Source organism: Scleropages formosus, chromosome 1 (genome assembly GCF_900964775.1).
Source record: "Scleropages formosus chromosome 1, fSclFor1.1, whole genome shotgun sequence".
Lineage (NCBI taxonomy): Eukaryota > Metazoa > Chordata > Actinopteri > Osteoglossiformes > Osteoglossidae > Scleropages > Scleropages formosus.
Window position 1 is genome coordinate 1,075,181 of NC_041806.1, and position 23,397 is coordinate 1,098,577.

Here is a 23,397-nt window from a genome sequence, read left to right on the forward strand (position 1 = left end):
ATTGCATCTTTATTCTCTTTTGCTAGCTGTGTACCAGCTTTGGTGGGGCAGAAATCTACAAAATCCTGATTTTACTAGAATGCTTTTACATCATGAAGGGGGTGCGGTGGTGCAGTGGATTTGGCCAGGGCTGGCTCTCTAGTGGGTCTGGGGTTCGAGTCCTGCCTGGGGAGCCTTGTGAAAGACTGGCGTCCCATCCTGGGTGTGTCCCCTCCTTCTCTGGCCTTATGCTCTGTGTTGCTGGGTTAGGTTCCAGCTTGCTGTGACCCTGCTCAGGACAAGTGGTTTCAGACTGTGTGTGTGTGTGTGTGTGTGTGTGTGTGTGTGTGTGTGTGTGTGTGTGTGTGTGTGTGTGTGTGTGTGTGTGTGTTTATGCTTTTACATCATGTTCCCTGTAAGAAAACAACAGCATGTGACACTACTGGAATATCTGACAATGTGAATGGACAGAAGGCAAAACCTGGAACTAAAGAAACAAACTAATGTCAGACTGCAGCTCAGTTGGGGCATCCAAAGTTAAACAGGTCATTGGTGAAATTTGTGATTTCAAGGCAAGTCTGTTGGTATTTCTCCATCTGGCACTCTTCAGGTGTTGGCCAGTACTCAATCCAGGTACCATCTCCCACCATGTACGTCATGCTGCAAGAGAGAGACTCCTTAAAAGGCAAATGCACTGACTTCTTGTGTGACAAATGTTTGTGTTTTGTCAACTGTATGAAAATTTTTTTTTATTCATTTAAATTCAGTTGCAATGTCTTCATGTCTCTTTTTCTAAATGTATGCTTATTTCAAAGCAGACATAATCACTGAAGGGGTTGCAGTGGCGCAGTGGGTTGGACCTGGTCCTGCTCTTCAGTGGGTCTGGGGTTTGAGTCCCACTTGGGGTGCCTTGTGGTGAACTGGTGTCCCGTCCTGGGTTTGTCCCCTCCCACTCCGGCCTTACGCCCTGTGTTACCGGGCAGGCTCTGGTTCCCTGTGACCCCGTATGGGACAAGCGGTTCCGATAATAACCACTGCTTACACTGAAAACACTGCAATAGATGATATTACTTCTGATTTGATGGAACAGAAATGTGGGACTGTCTTAAATAAACTCACGTGCAGTTTATAGCTTATCTGTGATGGTCTTGAATGTTGCTCATATTTATGGGATGAACTGGACAATGATCCCAACTGGAAAGCAATGATCTCTCTCTCTCTCTCTCTCTCACTCACTCACTCACTTTCCTGAAGTGCCTGTCCAAGTCAGAATTGCAGTGGTCCAGAGCCTATCCCAGAAGCACTGGGTACAAAGCTAAGCAGGGTAACCTTTGGACGAGGCACTAGTCCACTGCAGACTAGCCACACACACAGACAGGCACTTGCATAATCACACAGTACAAGCCATTTGGAATCACTAATCCACCTGAAACGCATGTCTTTGGACTGTGGGAGAAAACCAGAGTGCTGAGAGGAATCCCACATGGACAGAGGGAGACCTTGTAAACTCACAGCCTGAGCTGGATTTCAGTGTTCTTTGTAACTGTCCCACAACACAGAGTTCTTACCTCTTGCCCTCTCCCATGATGAGGTGAGCAGACTTGCCCATAAGTAGGTACATTTTCTTCTCAAGCAGATTGATTGCCTCCCTACAGTAGGGATGGGATATAAACATGCGCTCCTTCCACTGCACTTCAGTGTCAGTGCCTGCCGGAAACACAGCGAGAGAATGAGATGGTGGTGGATTTTCTGGATAAAGAAGGACCTCCATAGGTTATGTGGAAATGGGCGGACTGTACCTTCTTTAATCACTTCCAGTATCTTGATGGTGAACCGATCCAAGGAGTCACTCACTTCTGCACGAACCACCTGAACTTTGTAAACTGAAAGAAGAAGGTTAAGCTCATTTGTTGGCACCTTTGTTTCAGCTTGTTTTTGCTTTATTCAGCATCAAAAACCTTGATGACTATTTCAACGACACTTGGGGTTCTGGTGAGAAAGAAGGCCTGTACCATAGTCTACTTCTGCTGTGCAGGCTTCTGTAATGCGGTCCAGGTCCCTGTTCTTCCCAAGTTTCTTCTGCATGCTGCAGTTCTCTGTGCAAGTAAAAAAAGGAAATTTTTTTTTTTTTGAGAAATCTGGCAGGTCCGATGCGATTCAATTCTGTATTTTGATCTTCCGGGCACAAGGAGGCCTCTGCCTCACCTTCGGCACAACGACAGACATCATCGTGGCAAATGCGGTTGAGGGCTCCATCCTTCTTCTCTGGATGGTAGAACTTTGTGCAGCGATTTTCTGCAACAAAAATAGCAGGTTGTACCTTCCTTAATTCTTCTGACACTTTTCTAGAATGTTAGCTTCTGTATTAAACTCATTAAAATGATTTATCTGTTTCTGCAGCCTGGTCATTTCCATTGTATCATTTTGGAGAAAGAAACTTCCTCACAGGTGCTACAGGAGGAGTGTGATTCAGGCCTGATCTTTTTTTTTTTTCTTTGCAAGGTGTGACATCAACTACGTATCGCTTCCCGAAACACAAAATGTGTGGTAGACACTGCGTTGGTTAATGACTGCCATCATTGTTGAAAGTTATATTGAGGACCTTAAATTACTTAAATATCTATCTGTGTGAAAGCAGAGTCCACGAACAGAAGAAACTCTGTGGTTCATTTGACTCCAAACATACAAGGCTGTAACTGACCCATGGCGTAGTACTCATATACAGTAACTGCTGCAGGCTGGATCAGGCCAATTTTCTGCATCTTGTGCATTCTGAAGACCACTCTGTCAGGTAAGTTGCGAGAGACCTGAGAAGGATAAGAATTTGAGGAGAGGAGACTGTCACTCTGTAGGACTAAGCAGAAGCGAGCAACAGCTAAGGAGTAACCGCTGTTAAAAGGTACCTTGTCCATGTAGAGGATGAGGGAGCCCTTCTCAGACAGCTGCTTGTCCATCTCAAACTTCTGAACGTACCTGTCCTTTCCTCTGGTTAACTGTTGGAGAGGTGTGGAAAGCAAGACTGTTAAATCCCAGGCCAAAGCACTTGTCAATCTGAATTCTTTCTTAGCTCCTATTTCGCCTCCTTGTCTCGTCTTCTGTGTCACTGTACTGACGTCTTTTGGAGTTCAGTTTCAAGCAGACGAGCACGTTACCGCTCTCAGGTCTTCCTCATCTGCCACAAAGCCTGTGAGGAGAGTGATGTCCAGAATCGACATGGTGGCGTCCCTCTCAGTGGACAGGAACCTGGTAAGAAAGCAAACATGACTCAATAAACACCACATAAACTGAGTGATGCACAAACAAGGCAAACCAATTTTAATTCCCAAAATTGTTCACAACATTGAAAGTATAAATGTGCCATTTTTAATTTTTGCTCTTTTTAAAAGTTAATTACTTACCCAACGTCAATCTCAAGTTTGTATGTTTCTAAGACATCCTCATTTTTAGCTGTAAAAGCAAGTGGAAAATAATGTGTATAATTGTGGTTGATCAAAACTCCAGGTTGACAGAAAGTCTGTTTTGTTCTGTGTGTATGATATGTGTGATATGCAGAACTGTTTTCACTTCCTTGCCAGGACATTAATAGATACCTGGGATTCTTGTCAGTTTCACAGCCAGTTCAAAGTTTTTACAGTTTTGCTTCTCTTCAGTAGGAATGGTGTTGTACAGGGTCATGACCTGCAAGAAAATGTCTCTTTAATTTTGCTGCATTGCTTTTAATAACAGATGTTTACACCTTAATATATTCTCTGAACAGATGCATCTTCTCTGAATATTAGAGGGTTTGATGCATTTCAGGGAGACCACCTGCTCCACCTGGGACAGACCTCCAAGTCTCCTGTCAACATCCTCTTTACTCAGTACATTTTTGCAAAATAAGAAAACATTGGCATATAAAATACAAGTTGGAAATCATCATATGCATTACACATGGTTAAAAGCAGAAAGACATTATTGAACGTTTAGCTAGTTCTGCTACTGATAAAGCTTTTTATTATGAAGAAAAATTACAAGAAAGGACACACAAGGAAAAGAGCCCCACGGAAAATGACGTAAAGCCGTCTCTGCAACTGCTCTTGCCCCTGAACCTTCCACCGCAGAGCTCAGAAACTGCTCGTGTCCAAATTGGAGGGCGTCACTGATGGCCTGAAATGATTCACTCTTCTGTAGACCCTTGGTCTTTACTACTTGTTTCCCCATAAGAAACAATGGGGATTTCATCTCCTCCCAATGACACCTTCATTGAACAAATGAACCCCTTTAGTTCACTCAGTAAGGTTTTTGTGTCATAAAGCTAATTGGAGAATCTTTGTGCCCCCTGATGAACCAGAAGGGTATTTTCGCTCACCGAAACGGTCCCCTGGCCCACTCCTGTGGCTGTGATGTTGAGGTCCTGATCCACTCGGGTCTGTTGGAACAAATTTGGACAGTTTTTTTGTGCACTGTCTGGTTGCACGTTGAATTCTATGTACCTGGCACACTCTTTTTCACCTTTGCTCAGACAGTTTAACCTTCTCACTAGCAAATAATAAATGTGTCATGAGGCAGCACGCTATTTGACAACTTCTTAAATCCAGCTTCCTCAACTGCTCCAGCATCTGCAGCTCACCTTGAGAGAACGGGTGAGGAAGGCGTTGTTCTTGTTGAAAGTGTACGCAATGGGTCTGCTGCGACCGGCCACACTGATATCCACAAAAAGGTCGATGTCCTTTACAGGACCCACATCCATGTGGTACTGAGCCACTGCCTGGAAAACTATGATGGTGGCCTGTAGGCATCAGCAGAGAATAAAATTTAGTTTTTTGGTAGCTGATTACATTCAAAGTCTTATTCTTCTTATCCTTTTTGTCTTTGCTGTATGTTGCAAAAATCTGATCTTTATGTCGAACTTTGACCTGCTCCAATCCCAACAGCTCCAAGGCCAGGTGCCCTGTCCTCCGTACCTGGGTAGAGCCGTATCCACCACCGTAGAAGCGCTGTTGTGTCAGCCACTCCACCACTTTGCCTGCCTTGTCAAACTCCTTAGCCTTGACCAGAGTCAGCAGTGCATATCCTGTGGCCTCCAGGGTGAAGAGATGGCTGTTCATGTCAGGCCAGTGGGATTTGTCTGCAGAAACAGCTTGAATGTCTGCAAAATTCTCTTGAGTAACCTGACCAAATATTATTTTTCATCTCAAGGCAAACACCATCACCACTATTTTACTTTCTGCCCCTATAGCAGCGTCTTACCTGGGGAGGCAAACTTGAACAAGATATCCAGCTGGTTCTGTCCCTCGTTGGCCAGGGCATAAGATGTCATTGCCACGGCATAGGAGTTAGTGAGGCTGTTGATCCTGCGTGACAGGAACTCCTGGGCTTTCTTTATGCCGTCTGGAAGGCTCTACAAAGAAGAAAGCAGCGTCCCAAGAGTGTCTCCTGTATAGCCTGCAAGTGTGCTTGGATATACAATAGTCAGTATCACGGTTCCTTGTGGTACTAGACATAAAGTTTTGAAAACACAAATGTTTCTTTGTTAAAAAAATTTGTTTTTAATCATATTTTCATCACCTTCCTAATTTCTACATTTTCTGGCTGTATCAGAGTGAACATGAACAGTGTTTGCCATCTGAATTTATAGTCGATATTCAATCCATTACTTGTAAGTGTTATAACCTAGATGTGAAGTGTTACGTAGGTTATGGCAATCTGCATTAACTCAGCATGGGGGACTTAGCTTGTGGAGCCTTTGGGAAACCAGGAAAATGTACTTACAGCGACTCTCTCCACTCCGCAGATGGGCTGCGCTTCCTGCAGCGCGATGAGGACGAAGGCAGTCAGGGAAGCATCGGCGTCCTTCCCTCTCACATTGCCCTGTGGGTGAGAGACAGAACCCAGCGAATGTCTTTCTTCTCCAGAGCACAGTGTTGTATCTCTGTAGTGCTTACATATAAGCACACTGCCTCACACACACTTTATTGTCAGTGCTCTGTATAGCCGGGTTTGTAAGAGCTGCTGTTTTCACTTTAAATTCTCAGCTGTTCTTCTGAATTTTTTCTGCAGTTAGCTCAAGGTTCTCTGGTGCTCCCATCCTTTGTTTATATTGTACGGTTAAATACATGTTTTTCATCGAAAACGGGGATGACTGCGAGGAGCTCATAAACATAGAAGATTCGGTTACATTGGATCTCTGCACTAAAGGCCAGTCTGTCTGACATCTGTGGTTATGAAGGTTGTAAGATCTGCAGACGATATGACAATAAAAGGCCTCAACTCCAACAATTACGAGACCAGTTGCCATAGTGAGGTAGACCTGCTACTGTCTAGTGTTTAACCTTGAGCTCAATGATATTAAGACACTGAAGATGCTGCTCGACTCCTGCAGACAGCCTCCCCTTTGGAAATCAAAATCCAGACTGTATCTGTGGTCAAATCATTTAAATTCTTGGGGACCACCTTTACCAACAGCTTGAAGTGGGACTAGTGCGACAAGCATATCTCTTATCAAGAAAGCCGGATGAGACTGGTCTTCCTGCCAGGTCAGGTCAGGAAGCTCAGATTCTCACAGCACAACTTGATGAACATCTACCCAACCACTATTGTGAATGTTTGAACTTCCTCCATCACAATCTTGTTTCCTCTGCCTCATCTTTCTCAAAGACAATGCTGCAGCAAGTGGTCTACTCTGCTAAGAAGATTACTGGCTGACACTATCAATAAAAGACCTTTTCAGTGCCAGAATGAAGAAGAGAATTGGCAAGATTTCTGCAGATTCCATGAATCCCATCAGTGACCTCTTCACCAAACTGTCATCTTAGAGGTAGTAGAAATCCATCATAACACAGACTTCACTTCAGCTTCTTTCTTAAGGACATCCATCTCCTCAGTAAAACCACCCAGGTGTACCTACCCCCTCAACCACTTCTGATCATGACCTAAACCTTGTATGTCCTTGCACTACCGCTCTCGTTTGCACACAGTAGTCATTTGCAGCCTGCTGTCAGTTGCACTGTAGTACGTTAGTTGCACTACTGCTAGTGTTTGCAATCCTGTCGCTGTCTGATTTTTTTTGTTCTTGCACATAGTGACTGTTTTTTACATCGTTATCGTCTTTTCCTTTGCCGTCTTGTATATTGCTATTGTCTTGGGTTCATGTCAAATTCTGGTATGGTATGCACTGGTAGTAAAGGGTTCTGAGTTAGATGTTATCATTCCTTTGTTGCATTCTTTATTTTTCTCCCAGACTTATCTTCACATAGATGTCTTGACTGAAAGAAGGGACTCGTAAACACATACCATCATCTCTGTATGATAGCCTGGAGCATCTTCTTTGAAGGAACCATCGGCCTGCTGTGCGTTCAGGATCAACCACTTGGCGGCACTACAGATCACATCTTCCTCGATGCTAATGAGTTTGTACGCCATTGAAAACACCTTGGTCACGTAGGCAGTTAACCTGGAGGGTGTGGTGTCATAAAGCAGAACGTTTACAAGAAGTCTTAGATGTCAAGTTGAAGATGCAAGGTCTGCCTTCGATAAGAAACCACTTACCAGGTGCTGCTCGGCCTGCCTTTCCAGGGAGCGTATGACCCATCAGTTTTGCGATATGTCAACTCCTGGACGTACCCTGCACATCAAGGTAGCAAAAAATATGGTTGTATGGTGTGGACATTTTTCTGGTTGTTTTTTGATGTTCAGGCTATCTGTATAGGGTAGTTTGTTGGAATACTGCATTCATTCCAGGTGCTCATCGACCCATGCCAATGCTCTGTATACACTATAATGCATCTGGTTGTGGGTTCTCACCTTGGCCAATGTACTTGATGGCCGTCTCTCGCTTCTCCACCCCAGCTTTCTCCCATTGGCCTGTGTTGTCCAGATAGTGTGTGGCGATTACAGGTCCTGTGAGGCCAATCATGTTCTGCTCACCACTTCCAGATGGTTGCATGATTAGATTCCCCAGAGGTGAGCCGCTGATGGCTTCCTGGATGGTCTGATGCAGTAGCTCACCTGAGTGTCAAAAGTTATACATGAAAGTCACTATTTCATGTATTAATATGCAGCATTCAGCCTTGGCAAGTATATCACTTCTCTTTTAGACTAAATATGTGAAGACTAAATTACTTCTGAAAAAAGTCAAACAACCCAGTGTGTGGAGCAGAGACAGTTTGTGTTTAGTGAAAGGACACATGGAGTACATAAATCATCTGTCATTTCTCCCCCTTGAAATAGCTATAAAATGTTGTCCTGTTATGTCGGTGCTGGACTGCTGACCTGTGACAGTAATGTAGGTCTCAGCAGGTGAACCTGGCACTTGGTTATGTGGGTTAGTCCCCTTGATCATCTCAAACTGCTTGCCATCTGACAGAACCATGCAAAACAGTTAAGCCTCTTGTTAAATCCATGGCCCAGTCTGGCAATTTAAAAAGATGTGTCTTTTAATCAAATAAAGACCATGGCATAACCCTGTGAGAGACTTACTGTGTTTCGTTGGATCTAGAACAATTGTTTTGATCTCCTTTTTGACCCGCATTCCTTCAGACTGAGGTAAAACATGGGAACAGAGGTTGGTGGCATCTTTTTTTTAACAAAGGAACCCCTGAAAAATGGTCTTTTTCTTATTATTTCACAATTTGTCAGTTTCTCAAGTTCTACAAATGCATTGGAATGTAAATATGCAGAGAAGAAGAAAGACACTGACCACTACCCGCAGGTTCTTCTTCACACCGTCAGTGATGTCAGAATCGTAGATGGTAGCGTTCACCTCAATAGAGTGTTCTCCAATAGCCATGGGGATGATGACAAAAGGGACGGACACTGAGGACATGGGAGGCACCTCCACCTCTTCCCGGTACCTTCTCTTCTTGCTGGCTGCACTACACACATTCTCTGTCTCCATCAAGTCTACACGCACCTGTAGAGGAGAATGTGACGGGAGGATGTTACACTCAAGGCCAGGAGGATGGAGCAGCAGAAGATCCACGGGAACCGCAAGACCTCATACCTTCAAATTATCTTCTACGTAGTTGTAAAGCACAGCTTTGATCTCAAGCTGCTCGTTCCGCACCGCAGAGTACGGCAACTTGAGGTCGATGAAGAAGTTCTTCATCACGGTCATTTCAAAGGGATCAGCCATGCAGATTCCTGCACACAGACAGGAGAAGGGAAGAGACTTTAGGTGTTGCACTTGCTGAAGGACACGCGTCTCTACACATTTTTATCTGCGTCTGTATCCATGAATTGAGAGACAGTAGTGTTGTTGGTAAAGACAGTGAGCTGTGACAAAGGGTTGCAGTAAAAGGCCAGAGGTGGAGGGGGAGTGATTTTCTCTTCAACACTTTCAAAAGTGTCAATGTTTTGCTATATGGAAATTTAAAGAGCATAATATTTTGCTGGATCAGTTCAAAAGTTGATATTCCAGAAATGTGGTAACAATGATGATAAGAAGGTTTCATTGAATGGTGCAATCCCAGCAACATGGCATGAGGCCACAGACCCAGTAATACAGATGAGACAATACTTCTAATGAGACCATATGGAGTCTCTTTTAACTTGTACTTATATTTTTTCATCTGTGACCTTTATTCAAGGTGACCTTAGAATGCCTCCTGGAGCAACCCCATGTGAACACAGAGAGAACATGCAAACGCCTCACAGTCTGAGTCCAAGGTGAATCCATGTCTGGGACCAGCCCAGGAGCTGTGAGGTACCATTAATTCCCACTGCAGCATTGGATTCAGCATGTTGCAGATAGAACAGCAAAAAAAGCAGTGATGAGTTGTTGGCGGGTCCAGCTCTTTGGCTCTTTCCCCAACATACAGGCTGCTTCCCGCTCCCTGTATTCCAGTTAATGGGAAACGCACGGAACACAGTGATTCTGGGTCGGGTGAGAAAGAGAGCGACGCAGGGACAAGCACCGTGAGTTCCGGAGAGGCCGATAGCGGTGACCTCCCAGGTGGTGATGGTGTCCTTCTGGAAACTTTTGATCTCGTGTGATGTGGAGGTGCTGGAGAATGACAGGAGACATGAGAAGACAGGCTGGATACACAGCGTGTAGACAACCGTGTGGAGGAACTACACAAGCTGCACAAGGGGTGTATGGGTCCGAATGTCACACAGCTCCTACCAGCGTGGGTTCTGTGGGGGGCAGTTTGGCAGCATCAACTCCTGCCACAGCCAGCTCTCGGGGAGCTGAATGTGGGACACAGTGTCTCTGTCCGAGAAGTAGTCGTCGTCACTCGCTGCGGAAACACACACAGAAGGTATAACAAAAGTAAAACAAAGACTTCTTTCTCCAGAATTTCAAAGTATGTAATTTTGTACCTGACAGCTAGCATACAGTACCGAAAAAAATTTTCGGTACCCCTCCCCGTTGTTTGCACTCCCGTCTGCTGCAATACAGCTAACTTAGGCATGTAACAGTAAAGGGGTGAATATTATCAACCCAGTTATGTTGTGTTTCATATTTATAATTAAGCTAATCCCTCCATTAGTGTTCTCTACGAAAAGAACTGAAGCAGCGCTGTAAGAGGTCATTAATACTGGACATGTTCTGTAATAGGTTAATGTCCTAAGACATTATGGCATGCAGTGCTAAGATTTGGATGGGGCAAAGAAGTTCACACAGCATTCATTGCGAAAGTTTATTTCAACACCGGCACACAAGAAAATAATTCTCTTGGTCCGAGGACCTTTTTTGTTGTGGATCTGCACCTCAAGCGACCCTTTCCAGCCTTCCCAGTCTGCCTAACACCCCTAGACTTTATCCCTTTGTCTCTTGGCAAACACAGTCACCCCATTATATTCCCTGTGCGTCCCCCCAGTGATTGAATACTTAATTCCAATTTTCCCCACAATCCAGCTATTTACAATACTCTTGTTTTCCCGCTCAAACTAACAGTAACGCGGGTCATTAAAAAATATTTATATGCATGTAATATGAGATCCCTCAGAGAGACAAGATCAAGGACAGCTGCTTGAGGTTGGTGTGTCAAATGGAGTTTTTGATTTTTTTCCCTTATTCTTTTATTTACAAGACGCTGGGTAGGAAGGAGGTAGTGAGGACTTTTGCGGTTTGCAGGTGATGTCATATTGGCCAGAGGTGTGCGCAATGTCTTTGGTTTGTTCTCTGTGTCCAACAGGATTCTACACTCACTCGCACTTTCCTCTGTATCTTGAAAACTGTGTGCTCACAAAACAATGCAAAATACAGCACTACACAGATGAATTACACCTTTTGTAACAGCAAAGAAACACTTGGTACCACAAGGAGTCTGTGTACAAAAGCATTTTTATCGCTACTTGTCACGACACTGAACAACAGCCTTAAGCCACAAATATTGGTTCAGTTCCATTTCAGTACCTTTCTATTACATGCAATGGTGGATTTCATTTCAGCTTCCCATATACAGTAATACAAACTGTGATTTATCATAACATGTTCAGTTAGTGGCCATTCAAACACAAAGGATTAAATATGAAAAAGTGACCAGTACTAGTATGTTGATTCCATGTAATGGTGAAAATTGAAGGGGAGGGGGGCGTGGTGGCGCGGTGGCGCAGTGGCGCAGTGGGTTGGACCGGGTCGGACCAGGTCCTGCTCTCTGGTGGGTCTCGGGTTCAAGTCCCGTTTGGGGTGCCTTGCGACGGACTGGCATCCCGTCCTGGGTGTGTCCCCTCCCCCTCCAGCCTTATGCCCTGTGTTGCCTGGTTAGGCTCCCCGCGACTCCGTATGGGACAAGCGGTTCAGATGTGTGGTGAGAATTGTGGGCAGTATAGTGTATGTCTTTTGCAATTTATACCATTAAAACATATTTTAGTTGATGGCCCAAACAAGGAGATGAGCCGTATTCTGAATAAAGAATGGTTACCCTTACCCTCTGAGCCACGACGTCGTCTCTTTGCAAGTGAAGGGCAGTCAGGCTCTGGAAGTGAACACAGAAAAGGAATGAATGTGGAAAATCTTCACATGCCAGTGAGGCTTTAAATTATGGAAATATAAATGTATGTTATATTTTATTATCTGAAAGATAGGTAGTATATTCATAGGCAAAGGGGAGCTGGTACAGTAATGGTGTCATGCCACCACCCTCGACCCAAACGACCACACCTGCCATGAATCAGAGCAGCAGGACTTAAAAGAAGCTGTGCTGACTCACCTAGTACGGAATCTCATAGAGACAACTGTCCTCCTTGGGTTTACGTCCTACACTCCATCATCCCTGGTTCCTGTTCCTCATTCCCTGGCTTCTGACCATTCGCCGCACCCTCTGACTTTGTCTACAGATTTCTGCTCTCACTCTGACTGCCAACCGCCTGACTCTTCACCCGTGCCCAACAAAGAGAACTCGTCTGATCCCTCGATTTCAGATAATCTTTCCTACACTTGGGTCTAACCCTCCCCGCATCCTCTGTTCTGTGAGACAGATGGTTACAGCTACAGCCTTTGAGTGCCAAAGGTTGCAGGTCTGAATCCTACTGTTCACTGCCGTACCCTTGAGCAAGGTACTTACCTCAAATTGCTCCAGTAAAACAACTCAACTGTACAAATGGGTAAATAGTTGTGAATACCTGAACATTTCAAGTCGCTCTGAAGAAAAGTGTCAGATAAATGATAAAATATAAATTTAATATGAGTATAGAAAACATAGTAGGGTACCATATTGCAATTTGACGTTCAGCAGTATGGCTATTTACACATGTTCTCCATGTGGGATCTGTCTGCAACTCCTGTCTTCTACCACCTCTCCTTAGGAATGGTGCTGCCATGATTTTTTTTTACCTTACACTTCCCTGTGTATGTGACAGTGAATATGTGTACGGGTGCTCTGCAATGGACTCGGGTCATCACTCGTCCAAAGTGCCGTGCGGATTGGTTCTGGCCCTCTGGATCACCAGAGCACTAGTCCAATAAATGATTACTGAATGCACGTTAACTTTAACGCTTCATACCTGATCGGGATCTGGTCTCCACATTTCCATTGGACAGAAACATGAGCCCAGCATCGTAGAACACCTCCATGCTGTTTTGTCCGCTTCCAGCTGTGCAGCCGACATCGTGCTTCTCAACTATGTCCCAGATCTGTATGTGCAGTGACACAGTGCATCTGATGTCAGCACTGCAGCTTCTGGACTCTGAGGACATTCCCTTCACCTCTGCATTTCGGAGACACAGAGAAACGTCCCTCCTTACCTTGGACTGACTCAGTCTGTGTTTGCTGTTCAGCACATAGACACCCTTGTCCACAGCGACCAACCCCACCTTCGCTCCAGGGTCACCTTCGATACTCAGCGTGAAGCTCTTACGTGGCTCATACTGAGACCTGGTGGATGTGACTTTGAGCTGTGAAAGAAGCAATAAATGAGAATTAATGGCAGAAATGAGAAATTAGTGATGCAAATGAAACATCAGAACTCGTGTTTTCATTTAGTACATGAAGGGAATGGAACTGCTCCCATATATGAACAAAACTTCATATAGCATGTCACTTTTGACAGTGGAGTCAGCTATAAACAGCAGTCTGTTCACTGAGTGGAAGGCTGTTGAATTAAGTAGTAAAGCTAAATTAATTTCAGCTGCTAATTCGACACCAGTAAAAGCTTTATAGTAATAGTCCCTTTAAAGAGGTTATAAAAAAACTTAGATATTTCCTTAATTAATATAGTATATACTGTAAGAATATTTAACATTTTGACTATGTTTAAAATTCTCTTAATTATTATCAGTAAGTGCAGTGCATAGACTGCATAAGACATGAGGCAGTGTACACCTGTGCAGGGAAGCCAGTCGATTGCAGAAATTTAAAATGACTGAAAAAAAAACATCTCGTTTTCAATGCAGACTGACTACTTCATACCATAAAACAAGTGCAACATTCCCTATCTTTTAATTGATTACTAGAGTGGGGAACGCTATTATAAACACAACGGAATTAAGACAGTCCCACATTCCTGCGCTGTGTGGGTGATCTTCATTGCCATCCCCCTGCCTGGAGGCTAAACACATTATGTTCTCTCTGCAACAAACTGAAGTGTATGAAAGTTGAAAAACAGAAACACAAAGGAAAACAACTAAAGCTTAAAATGTTTGTGTCAGAAGTTTACAGAACTTCACAATAAGGGTATTCATTTGTTCAAAAGAGCACGATTAGTCAAAACAACAAATGTCAATGTGACTTTTACATTTGATATTGTGGCGTGCAGTGCCGTGGGTTTGGGTTGGGCGAAGAAGGTTGCAGAGGCAGCGTTTATCTCGAATGGTTTATTCGAAAACCGGCACACAGGGCAATAATGCTCTCGGTTCAAGGACCCCATTTTCTTCAAGACCTGCACATCTAGCCAGTCTTCCCAGCCTGCTGAGCACCCCCAGGCTCAATTCTTTTTCTCTCAGGCAGGTACAATCCCCCCTTATATTCCCTGTACGTCACCAAAAGCTAAGCAATAACAATAAACGCATTTCCCCCTCAGAACAGTAATGCGGGTCGTTACAATATTTACTTATACAACGATATTCATTTTGTCTCTTTGACCTACACAGTCTGAGCACAAATCATACCAAGAGTCCCTCAACATAACTTAATGATTAAATGAGCCCATTTTTGACATCAGTATACAGGACAACATTACAATGAGAGAAGGAAATTCACACTGCATGAAGCAAGAAAATTACCTTCCCCACACAGGTATCCTTCACATCCACCCAGACTGAGTCGGAGACCACTTGGTCAGCTCCCAGATGGTAATACGCCACAAAGCGGAATGAAGGAACCATGTCCTTTGTCACCGGCAGTGTCAAGGTCACCAGGGACTGACCTTGCTTCCTTTCTTGTCTCTTTGCAAGGACAATCTGCCCTTTGTTCACAACCTGTTCATGTAAGGACAAACATCATTATCCAGTCAGTGTACGTGCAGAAGACCAGCTCTGTTGGGATAGTCATAAATGCATGGGTAAGAAATGTGTAGACGTGTGTATGTGGGTCACAGAATTTAGATGGAAAAATGAACATGCACATGTCTCATGTATAGCTCAGTGAAGGAAACAACTCAACTACGTACCAGGTATGTGAACTGGGTGATTTCATTCTGGACCCCTGGATTGTCATTTGCCAAATTCAGATTGACTTCAAAGATGTCTCCAATTTCCAGCTCAGTTGCCTGGATCCCAATGTGCAGGTAGTTCTTTGTGTTCTTGTATGTCTGGTAGGGTTTGGCAACCATTGTCTGCTGAGCTTGACGATTGGGTGACAGAGCTGGCATCTCAGTTTGAATCTGAAAAAAAAAGAACAGAAAAAATAGAAAATACTTCCTATAAGATTTTATTACAATTTTCACCTCTGGTCTCAAGTGGTGTGTGACAACTGCAACAACAATAAGTGTTTTAAGTGATCTTCAGCTTATTAACATTCTCAGCATCAATCCTTATGTGGTTATCGGTAGTTATGATGGCTAGTTTTGAATCTAACTGTTAACCTGGATTAAAGCGTCTCAGACTCACTGTGATTCGCAGGTCTGCAACCTGGCCACCAGTATTTACAGTTAGCCTGGCCATACCATTGGCCTTAGTAACACCATGCACAGGTCCAGGCGTTGCCTTTAGTCTGATGCCTGCAGCAGGACTGTCATCTGGATTTGTCACATAGACCTTTCAGGGCAAACAAGAGGAGAGGTCATTACCCTGTGCATGAGCATTTCACTGTCCAATATTAGGTAAATTACAGCTGCTAGAACTATTATAAGAGCTAGAAACTTCAAACTGTTATAGGCTGAACTGTAATACTACCATAGTGACAAATGGCATCCCTGGTTTGAAGAACTTGGGAGTTTTCTTGAAGTGAATGGTGTAGGGTGAGGTCACTATAAGGATTCCTGTCTTCTCCGCCTCCACCATTTCAGTGCCTTTGACACAGGAGGAAGATGTCTTTCATCACGTGACCCACAATACAGGTCGAGTACAATTCCTTCCCATAGCAGGCTCTAATGGCAGAGCCCCCTATATATTCATCATCTGAGAAAAACGACATGGATGGAGACTGCCTGCTTTCAAATTACACTCACAACCTGGTCAACTGTGCAATCAAAACGCAACATCAGTTTAGTTCAGTTGAACTCATTTTTATAATGTGCTCTTCTCCACAAAGTGACAGAAAGTTCTGAACAATGAAGCAAATACAGTTGAGAGCAAAGTCAAAATGAAAAAGGCAGTTTGCTAATGCAATATTCTCAGGTAAGCCATTTGTCAGCTGAGGAGAGGAAAGCAGAAGAAAAAACCCATGGAAAGAATCTCAGAGAGCAAATGAACTTTTACGGTTCATCAGTGACTGCCTTCCTCTCAGAGCCCATTAGTTTTAGTGTAGTAATGTCTCTTCATTTAGATTTCACAACAGAAATTATCCATCCATCCATCCATCCATCCATCCATTTTCTAGACTGCTTGCCCAGCTATGGTTGCTGTGGCAACAGGGAGAGCAGAGAAGACCAGACAGTCCTCTCCCTCGCAACTTTTTCCAGCTCAACCCAGGGGACCCCTAGCTGCTTCCAGGTCAAGTGAGAGATATAATCTCTCCATTGGGTTCTGGGCCAACCTCAGGCCCTAGTTCCAGTTGGCCGTGTCTGGTATACCTCCTAAACAAAGCACCCAGGGGACATCTTTACCAAATGCCTGAACCACCTCAACTGGCTCCTCCCACTTTGGAGGAGTAGCGGCTCTACTCTGAGTTTCTCCCGGATGGCTGAACCCCTCACCCTGTTACGAAGAGTGAGTCCCACCACCCTGTGGAAAAACTCATTTCAGTGGCTTATATTTGCGATCTTATTCCTTCGGTCATTACCCAGAGTTCATGACTATAGGTGAGGGTATGGACGTAGACCAATCAGTTAAAAGAGAGCTATGCCTTATGGCTCAGCTCCCTCTTCACCACTACACTCCGGTACAGCGACCACATTACTGCTGTCACTGCTCCTAGCCTGCAGCCAATCTCACTCTCCCTTTACTCATGAACAAGACCCCAAGATACTTAAACTCCTCCACCTGGGGAAAATTCTCTCCCTTTCCCTGAAGGGGGCATCCCATCCTTTTCTGTGAAAGAACCATGCATTCAGACTTGGAGGTGCTGATCCTCATACCAATCATTTCACACTCAGCTGCAAACCATTCCAGTGCATTCTGAAGGCATCCATATGATGGTGCCAAAGAACTGTGTTAGTCTGGATCCACAAAAAGCAGAGACACCGGGCCCCACATAGAATCCCTTCCTGACCTCAGTTCTCCCTTGATATCTTGTCCATGAAAAGTACAAACAGGAGACAAGGCACAACCTTGGTGGAGTCCAAAACCCACAGTGAACGGGCTTGATTTAATGCGGAGTATGTGGACACAGCTCTCGCTCCGTGTGTACAGAGACCGAATGGCCTGCAGTAGTGGCCCTGGCACCCCATACTCCCTAAGCACTTCCCACAGAATTTCTCAGGGAACACAGTCATATGCCTTCTCCATGGCCACAAAAGACAGGTATACTGGATTAGCGAACTCCCATACCCCCTCAATTATCTGTGAGAGGGTAAAAAGCTGGTCCACTGTTCCACAGCCAGGATGGAATCCACATTCTTTCTCTTGAATCTGAGGTTCAGCTATCACCCAGATCCTCCTTTCCAGCACCCTGGCACAGACTTTCTCAGGGAGGATGAGAAGTGTGATACCCCGATAGTTTGGCAAACACTCTCTGGTCCCCTTTCTTAAAGATAGGTACCACCACCCCAGTTTGTCAATCCAAAGGCACTGTCCCTGAGGTCCATGCATATTTGCAGAGGAGTATCAGCCATGACAGCCCCACAAAATCCAGAGTTTTAAGCAGTTCCGAGTAAATCTCATCCACCCCTGGTGCATTGCCACTGTGCAGCTTCTCAACTACTTCAGTGACTTCCACCAGGGAAATGGACTCCAATACCCTGGAAGCCTCTGGCCCTGAATTCTATAAAGGAGGCATATCTATCGGGTTTAGGAGTTCCTCAAAGTATTCCTTCACCTCCCGACAATATCGTCACTTGAGGTCAGAGTTTCTCTTCTTTGCTGAGCAAAGCTCAATCGACACTCCTCCGACTTCTCCTGAGCTACCAGATGGTTCTCCAGAACCTCTTTGAGGCCGACCGAAAGTCATTTTCCATGGCCTCTCCAAACTCCTCCTATGCTCCAGATTTTGCTTCTGCAACCACTGCTGCTACTGCCTTTTTGTCTGCCGGTACCTAGCTCCTGCGTCAGGAGTCCTCAGAGCCAACCAGGCCCTAAAGACCTCCTTCTTTAGCTTCACAGCTTCCCTCACCACCAGTGTCCACCAGCAGGTTCTTGGGTTGCCTCTGTGACTGGCACCCGCAAGCTTTTGGCCACAGCTGTACTTTGCTGCTTCCACAATGGAGTTTTTGAGCAGAGTTCATTCAGACTCCATGTCTCTTACCTGCTCTGGGACCTAAGAGAAGTTCTCACGGAGGTGGGAGTTACAAAATAATTCCGGACAGGGTTCTCTGACACTCGTTCCCAGCACAACCTCACTATAGGCTTGGGTCTACTGGGTCTGTCCATCAGTTTTCCCCACCATCTGAACCAGCTCACCACCAGACAGTGATCGGTTGACAATTCAGCACCTCTTTCCACCTAAGTGTCCAGAATATGTGGCCTCAAGTCTGATGAAAAGGCTACAAAGTCAATCATTGACCTGTGGCCCAAGGAACTCTGGTACCAGAGTTCCTTGTGTTCAAACATGGTGTTTGTTATGGACAAACCATGACTAGCACAGAAGTCAAATAACATTTCACCATTCGGGTTTAGATTGGGAAGAACGGCTTGCCCAATTACCCCCTTCCAGGTTTCCCAGTCATTGCCAACGTGAGTGTTGAAGTCCCCCAGCAGGACTATAGAGTCTGTAGGTGGGGCCCTGTCCAGAACTCCACCTACTGTCTCCAAGAAGGTTGAATATTCTGAACTGCTGTTTTGTGCATAAGCACACACACAACAGTCAGAGTTTTCCTCTCTGTGACCTCAACATTGAGGCGACCCTCTCATCCACTGGGAGAATCTCCAACTGTGCTGCCACCAGCTGGGGGCTTGTGAGTATCCCCACACCAACCCAGTGCCTCTTACCTTGTGCAACTCCTGAGTAGGAGAGACACCACCCCTTATCGAGAAGTTTGGTTCCAGAGCCAACACCGTGAGTGGAGGTGAGCCTAACTATATCTAGTTGGTATCTCTCAACCTCCCACACCAGTTCCAACTCCTTTCTGCCCAGTGAAGTGACATTCCGCATACCAAGAGCCAGTTTCTGCTGCTAGGGTCCGTGACGCCATGCACCAAGCTGCCCCCTCCTAAAGCCTGAAAGGTATTGCACCCAACTCCCATGCTAGACCTTGAAGGTGGTGGGCCCACATGGCCACCCCACATTACCATTTCAGGCTCAGCCTGACTGGGTTACATGAGCTGCCTGGACACCAGGCGCTCACCCAGGAACAGGCTCCAGGGGTAGGTCCCGGTGACCCTATTTCGGGCAGGGTACACACTGTACTCTTAATCTCTTGCATGGGGATTAGATTAGGGTCTTCTTGTGGCAGAAGGGCTTGCGTAATCTAGGCATCTCCAGAGCTATATTGCTCGGAGCAATATGCTCCTGGTAGGGTCTTCCAAGGCAAACAGGTCTGGAGGGAAGATCCAGACTAACACGATCCAAAAATCCCCATGAAAATCTCCATTTACAGAAATTATGTTGTTGAGAAAAAGGATGTCGATTAGCTGCGGTCTTACCGGTTCTTGTCAAAACATTGACTGTCACATAGATGGGTAGCCCTAGAAGCTGGTTGATGTCTGGACTGATCTGCACAATGTGCTCTCGTTTCAGGGTAGCCGTGCCCTTCCCTTCGATGATCTGCATACATAAGAAAGGAAACTCAAGATTCTCAACAGGGCTGACATTTCACAACTAACCTTGATTTACCAAGGAGGGTGGGCTGCAGGCGACCCAGCTTCCTTAGCTGACCAATACGCAGTCTTCTCACAGGCACCTCCAGTTTGTCTGCAAGCTTTCAGCAGTTAGCTCAGAAAGATTTTCCCCTCCTCCAGTTTGTCCTCTTGCATGACCAAGTACAGTATGTTCAAGGCAACTGGCAGGGGGTGTTACTGGGGACTGTACGGCTGTGGATGGATACGGATAATGGGAGGAAGAGAAAAACTCACATCCACTCTCTGAAGAGAACCTGGGAAACTCTTCTTGCCTTCTTGAGTCATCACACCGAACACCACAAATGCTTTCCCAGTCACGTCCTTCCCATACAGGTACCTTCGGACACATGAGGAGATTGAAAGCAAGTTGTCATAATAGCGCGAGGGTATAGACTAACTGACAGAAAAAGAAAAAATGTACAATCTTAGCTTACTTGGCAGTGATGTCGACAGTCAGTTCTCTGTCGTCTACGTAGAAGAAGGACTGTCTTGGTATCAGTTTGACTTCAAAGGTTGGCAGCACTACAATATTTAGAGAAAGACAGAGCTCATGTGACTAAAGCAGCCACTGTTTACCACCAACTACTAAAAGTATTTTGTATTTACTTTTTAAAAATCTTTTCTTATATTATGCACTCTTGTGTTTCATACACCAGCTGGGGTCATCAGGTAGTGTAGTCTTTACAGTAAAATCGGAGGAATCTCTGCTTCTACTGTAGACTCCTTGGCCAAGGTACATATCTTGAACAGGTACGATGAAAACGGCCTTGCAGTATAAATAGGTAAATCATTGCAAGTAAGATACAAGTGTACAAACCTAACATTTTAAATGAGCAAAGGTGAGAGCGGAATAAATGTACAGCGCATGGGAATGACTACAGTCTCACCATATTCCTTGACTTCAAATTCATAAGTGAAGTTTCTTTGTGGTGTTTTTTGGAATTTGGCCACCACCTTCCATGTTCCCACACTACAACAGGACAGAGGTCAGGTGTTACTGCAGTATGCAACACAAGCAGATGATTACACACACACACACACACACACACACACACACACACACACACACACACACTGACTGAAACTGTTTGTCCCAAGTGGGGTTGCAGCGAACCGTAGCCTAACCCGGCAAAACAAGGCGCAAGGGTGGAGGGGGAGGGGACACACTCAGGACGGGATGTCAGTCTGTCGCAAGGCACCCCAAGCTGGACTCAAACCCCAGACCCACAAGCAGATGATGAATGAATTAATTTTGCTTGAAAAATTTAATTAAAATGATGATAATCAAAATTATTGTGATTTATTATTATGAATAAAATACATCTGTGGTTTCCAGAACAGACCTGACGACCTCCGGCAGCTCGTACACTCCAGACTGAACTCCTTTATTTGGAAACACTTGGTCTCTGAAAACTATTATTCCATCTGGGGTCTAAATGACAACAAGAAGAGGATTTTTCAGGACAGAAAAAGGAAAAAGTCCACAGAGAAAAGCTACTGGATCATTTTGCGTTCAGGGACGTGTGCTAAAAGGTCGCAGATCCAACTTTTGCCATTCTTTCTGTCATGAGGAGCCTCAGTTGGCTTGTCCCAGTAAATACATGTGGAATCCATCCAACTCACCATCTCCTTCTCTCCACATTACATTAATTTTATGTGACACCCATTTTACAAGCACATCATTGCAAATCATTAATGTGAAAATTCAAATCACTAATGATCCCTTTTATTAAGGTTCAGATGAATCCAGGTTTATATCACGCTTGTGATTCATCTGAACGCATCATCAGTAACGTAACCTGGACTCGTGTCACGTCCATAACACAGAATATGGATCTCTTACCATCATCTCGACAGAAATATCATTTTCAATAGGCTCAATGCTGGGGTTTGTGGCGAAGAGTCTGTAATGAACTGGAACACACACACATTCAGATTAATGCTTCCGCACACAAACATGTCAGTGATTTCTGTTTATTGAGGTCTATTTAGCAGACAGTCCAACCTTTGCTGGTGGGTGTGTAGATGGTCTTATCAGTCTGAACAAAAATGAATCCCGATTGGAAAGAGAGGAGAACAACTTTCTGCAGCGTATGTTGCGGGAACTTTGCTTCCAGGTAGACAAACTGCTTTTTATTGGAATCCTTGTCAAAGAAATCTTCTTTGAGCTAAAGAGAGAGCGAGAAGTGTTGAGAAAAACGGGAAGGAGCGCACTTGAACACAGAAGCCTCACTAAAAGTGCTATATGGGAAATCACTACAAAACAAACCATGTGATGACAAACTGGAAGCTGGAGAATTAACTGGACATGTCTCCTTCCATGTAGTGAAAGTGTGGTAAAAGTGGGAATGTGTACCATGATCTCCTGCAGGGCCTGGTAGCTGTTGTCAGAGTTCAGTGTGACTTTGTGGTTCAGAAACTCCCGTAGTTTTGCCGGGAATTCTTTTGCCGTGATGGTAACTTCAACGGGTGCGCCAGTGTACTCCTGTGCCTCCACAAACACGTTCTCCTTGCTGCCCACTCGCAGCGCGTTCGGCGCACTCATGATGTAGCTGTGGAAAGAAACGAGAGACACGCTCACGGTGGAGTAGAGGGTGCCGACTGACCGAAGGAAGAGTGCGAAAGACGATCGAAAAGCCGTCAAAGCGCAAGGACAGAGGGAGGACAGATGAGGAACAATGCTAATTTTTAAATTATTTTCGTAGTTTTTTTTTTTTTTTATTATTATTTAGTTTAACATGTGTAACATAACGCCCAGGGCAAGGGCGAATCCACATGCAGGTGTTTTATTTATTTCATAGTGTAAAGTGAAGTGAAGACACAGTATCAACCAAAACACTAATGTGCCTGAAGTGACTGTGGTCTTGTATTACTGTGGAGATGTGTGACATTATTATTATTATTATTATTATTATTATTATTAGGAGTGACAGAATGAGCGAGTGAAGAAGTCAAGGTGTGAGGGAAAATCTTCAGTGCAACACTACTAACTGGACATTGCAATACTGCAGTATGGAAAGCAATTTATGGTCAATCTTTAAATCGTTCACCTTTAATAAGTCCCCAGATATGTTGATTAATACTTGTTTCAAACATTGACTTAGGGTGTACGTGCAGTTTGTGCAATTTATGAATATTGCCTGATTTAACCCTCTTCCTCCATTTGTTGAAAATGTTCATGAGCTGTTCCTCAGTACTTAAACTATTAGATACTCATAGATGTTGGATCCAAAAATGGATGGGTGTTTTGAAATCTATCACTTCGTGTTTTGGAACACAGTTTAGTGTTTGTAACGAGACCAAAGGTCAAAGCCCAAAACACTACAGCACTATCCAGAGTGGTGGATCATTAACAACTCCAAATACAGTCAACTGTCACAGTTGCGCGTAGCGCGGACGGACTCAAGTGCAGAGTTCTCGGATCGATGTGCACGGAAGCCAAATCAGAATCCATAATCAGAGTC

At 44.6% G+C, this 23,397-nt stretch overlaps 1 protein-coding gene across 1 annotated transcript; it reads right to left on the reverse strand.

Annotated features, from left to right (window-relative positions):
- Positions 1-348: 348 nt before the first annotated feature.
- LOC108933268 (complement C3-like) lies at positions 349-22,521 on the reverse strand. The gene is made up of 39 exons (XM_029252816.1): positions 22,290-22,521; positions 21,939-22,101; positions 21,777-21,847; positions 21,277-21,365; positions 20,821-20,903; positions 20,368-20,455; positions 20,168-20,270; positions 19,739-19,859; positions 15,734-15,849; positions 15,449-15,595; positions 15,010-15,222; positions 14,624-14,818; positions 13,148-13,297; positions 12,907-13,036; positions 11,832-11,879; positions 10,082-10,196; positions 9,873-9,961; positions 8,960-9,099; positions 8,657-8,869; positions 8,437-8,497; positions 8,230-8,316; positions 7,762-7,965; positions 7,507-7,582; positions 7,252-7,411; positions 5,731-5,829; positions 5,209-5,359; positions 4,923-5,086; positions 4,589-4,747; positions 4,328-4,387; positions 3,570-3,657; positions 3,378-3,426; positions 3,132-3,222; positions 2,883-2,972; positions 2,681-2,786; positions 2,185-2,274; positions 1,992-2,075; positions 1,779-1,862; positions 1,548-1,686; positions 349-639 (listed from the first exon to the last, which is right to left on the reverse strand). Exons 1-39 carry the CDS (start codon positions 22,476-22,478, stop codon positions 498-500), a joined length of 4,647 nt encoding a protein of 1,548 aa, XP_029108649.1. The 5' UTR covers positions 22,479-22,521; the 3' UTR covers positions 349-497.
- Between the last annotated feature and the right edge of the window lie 876 nt (positions 22,522-23,397).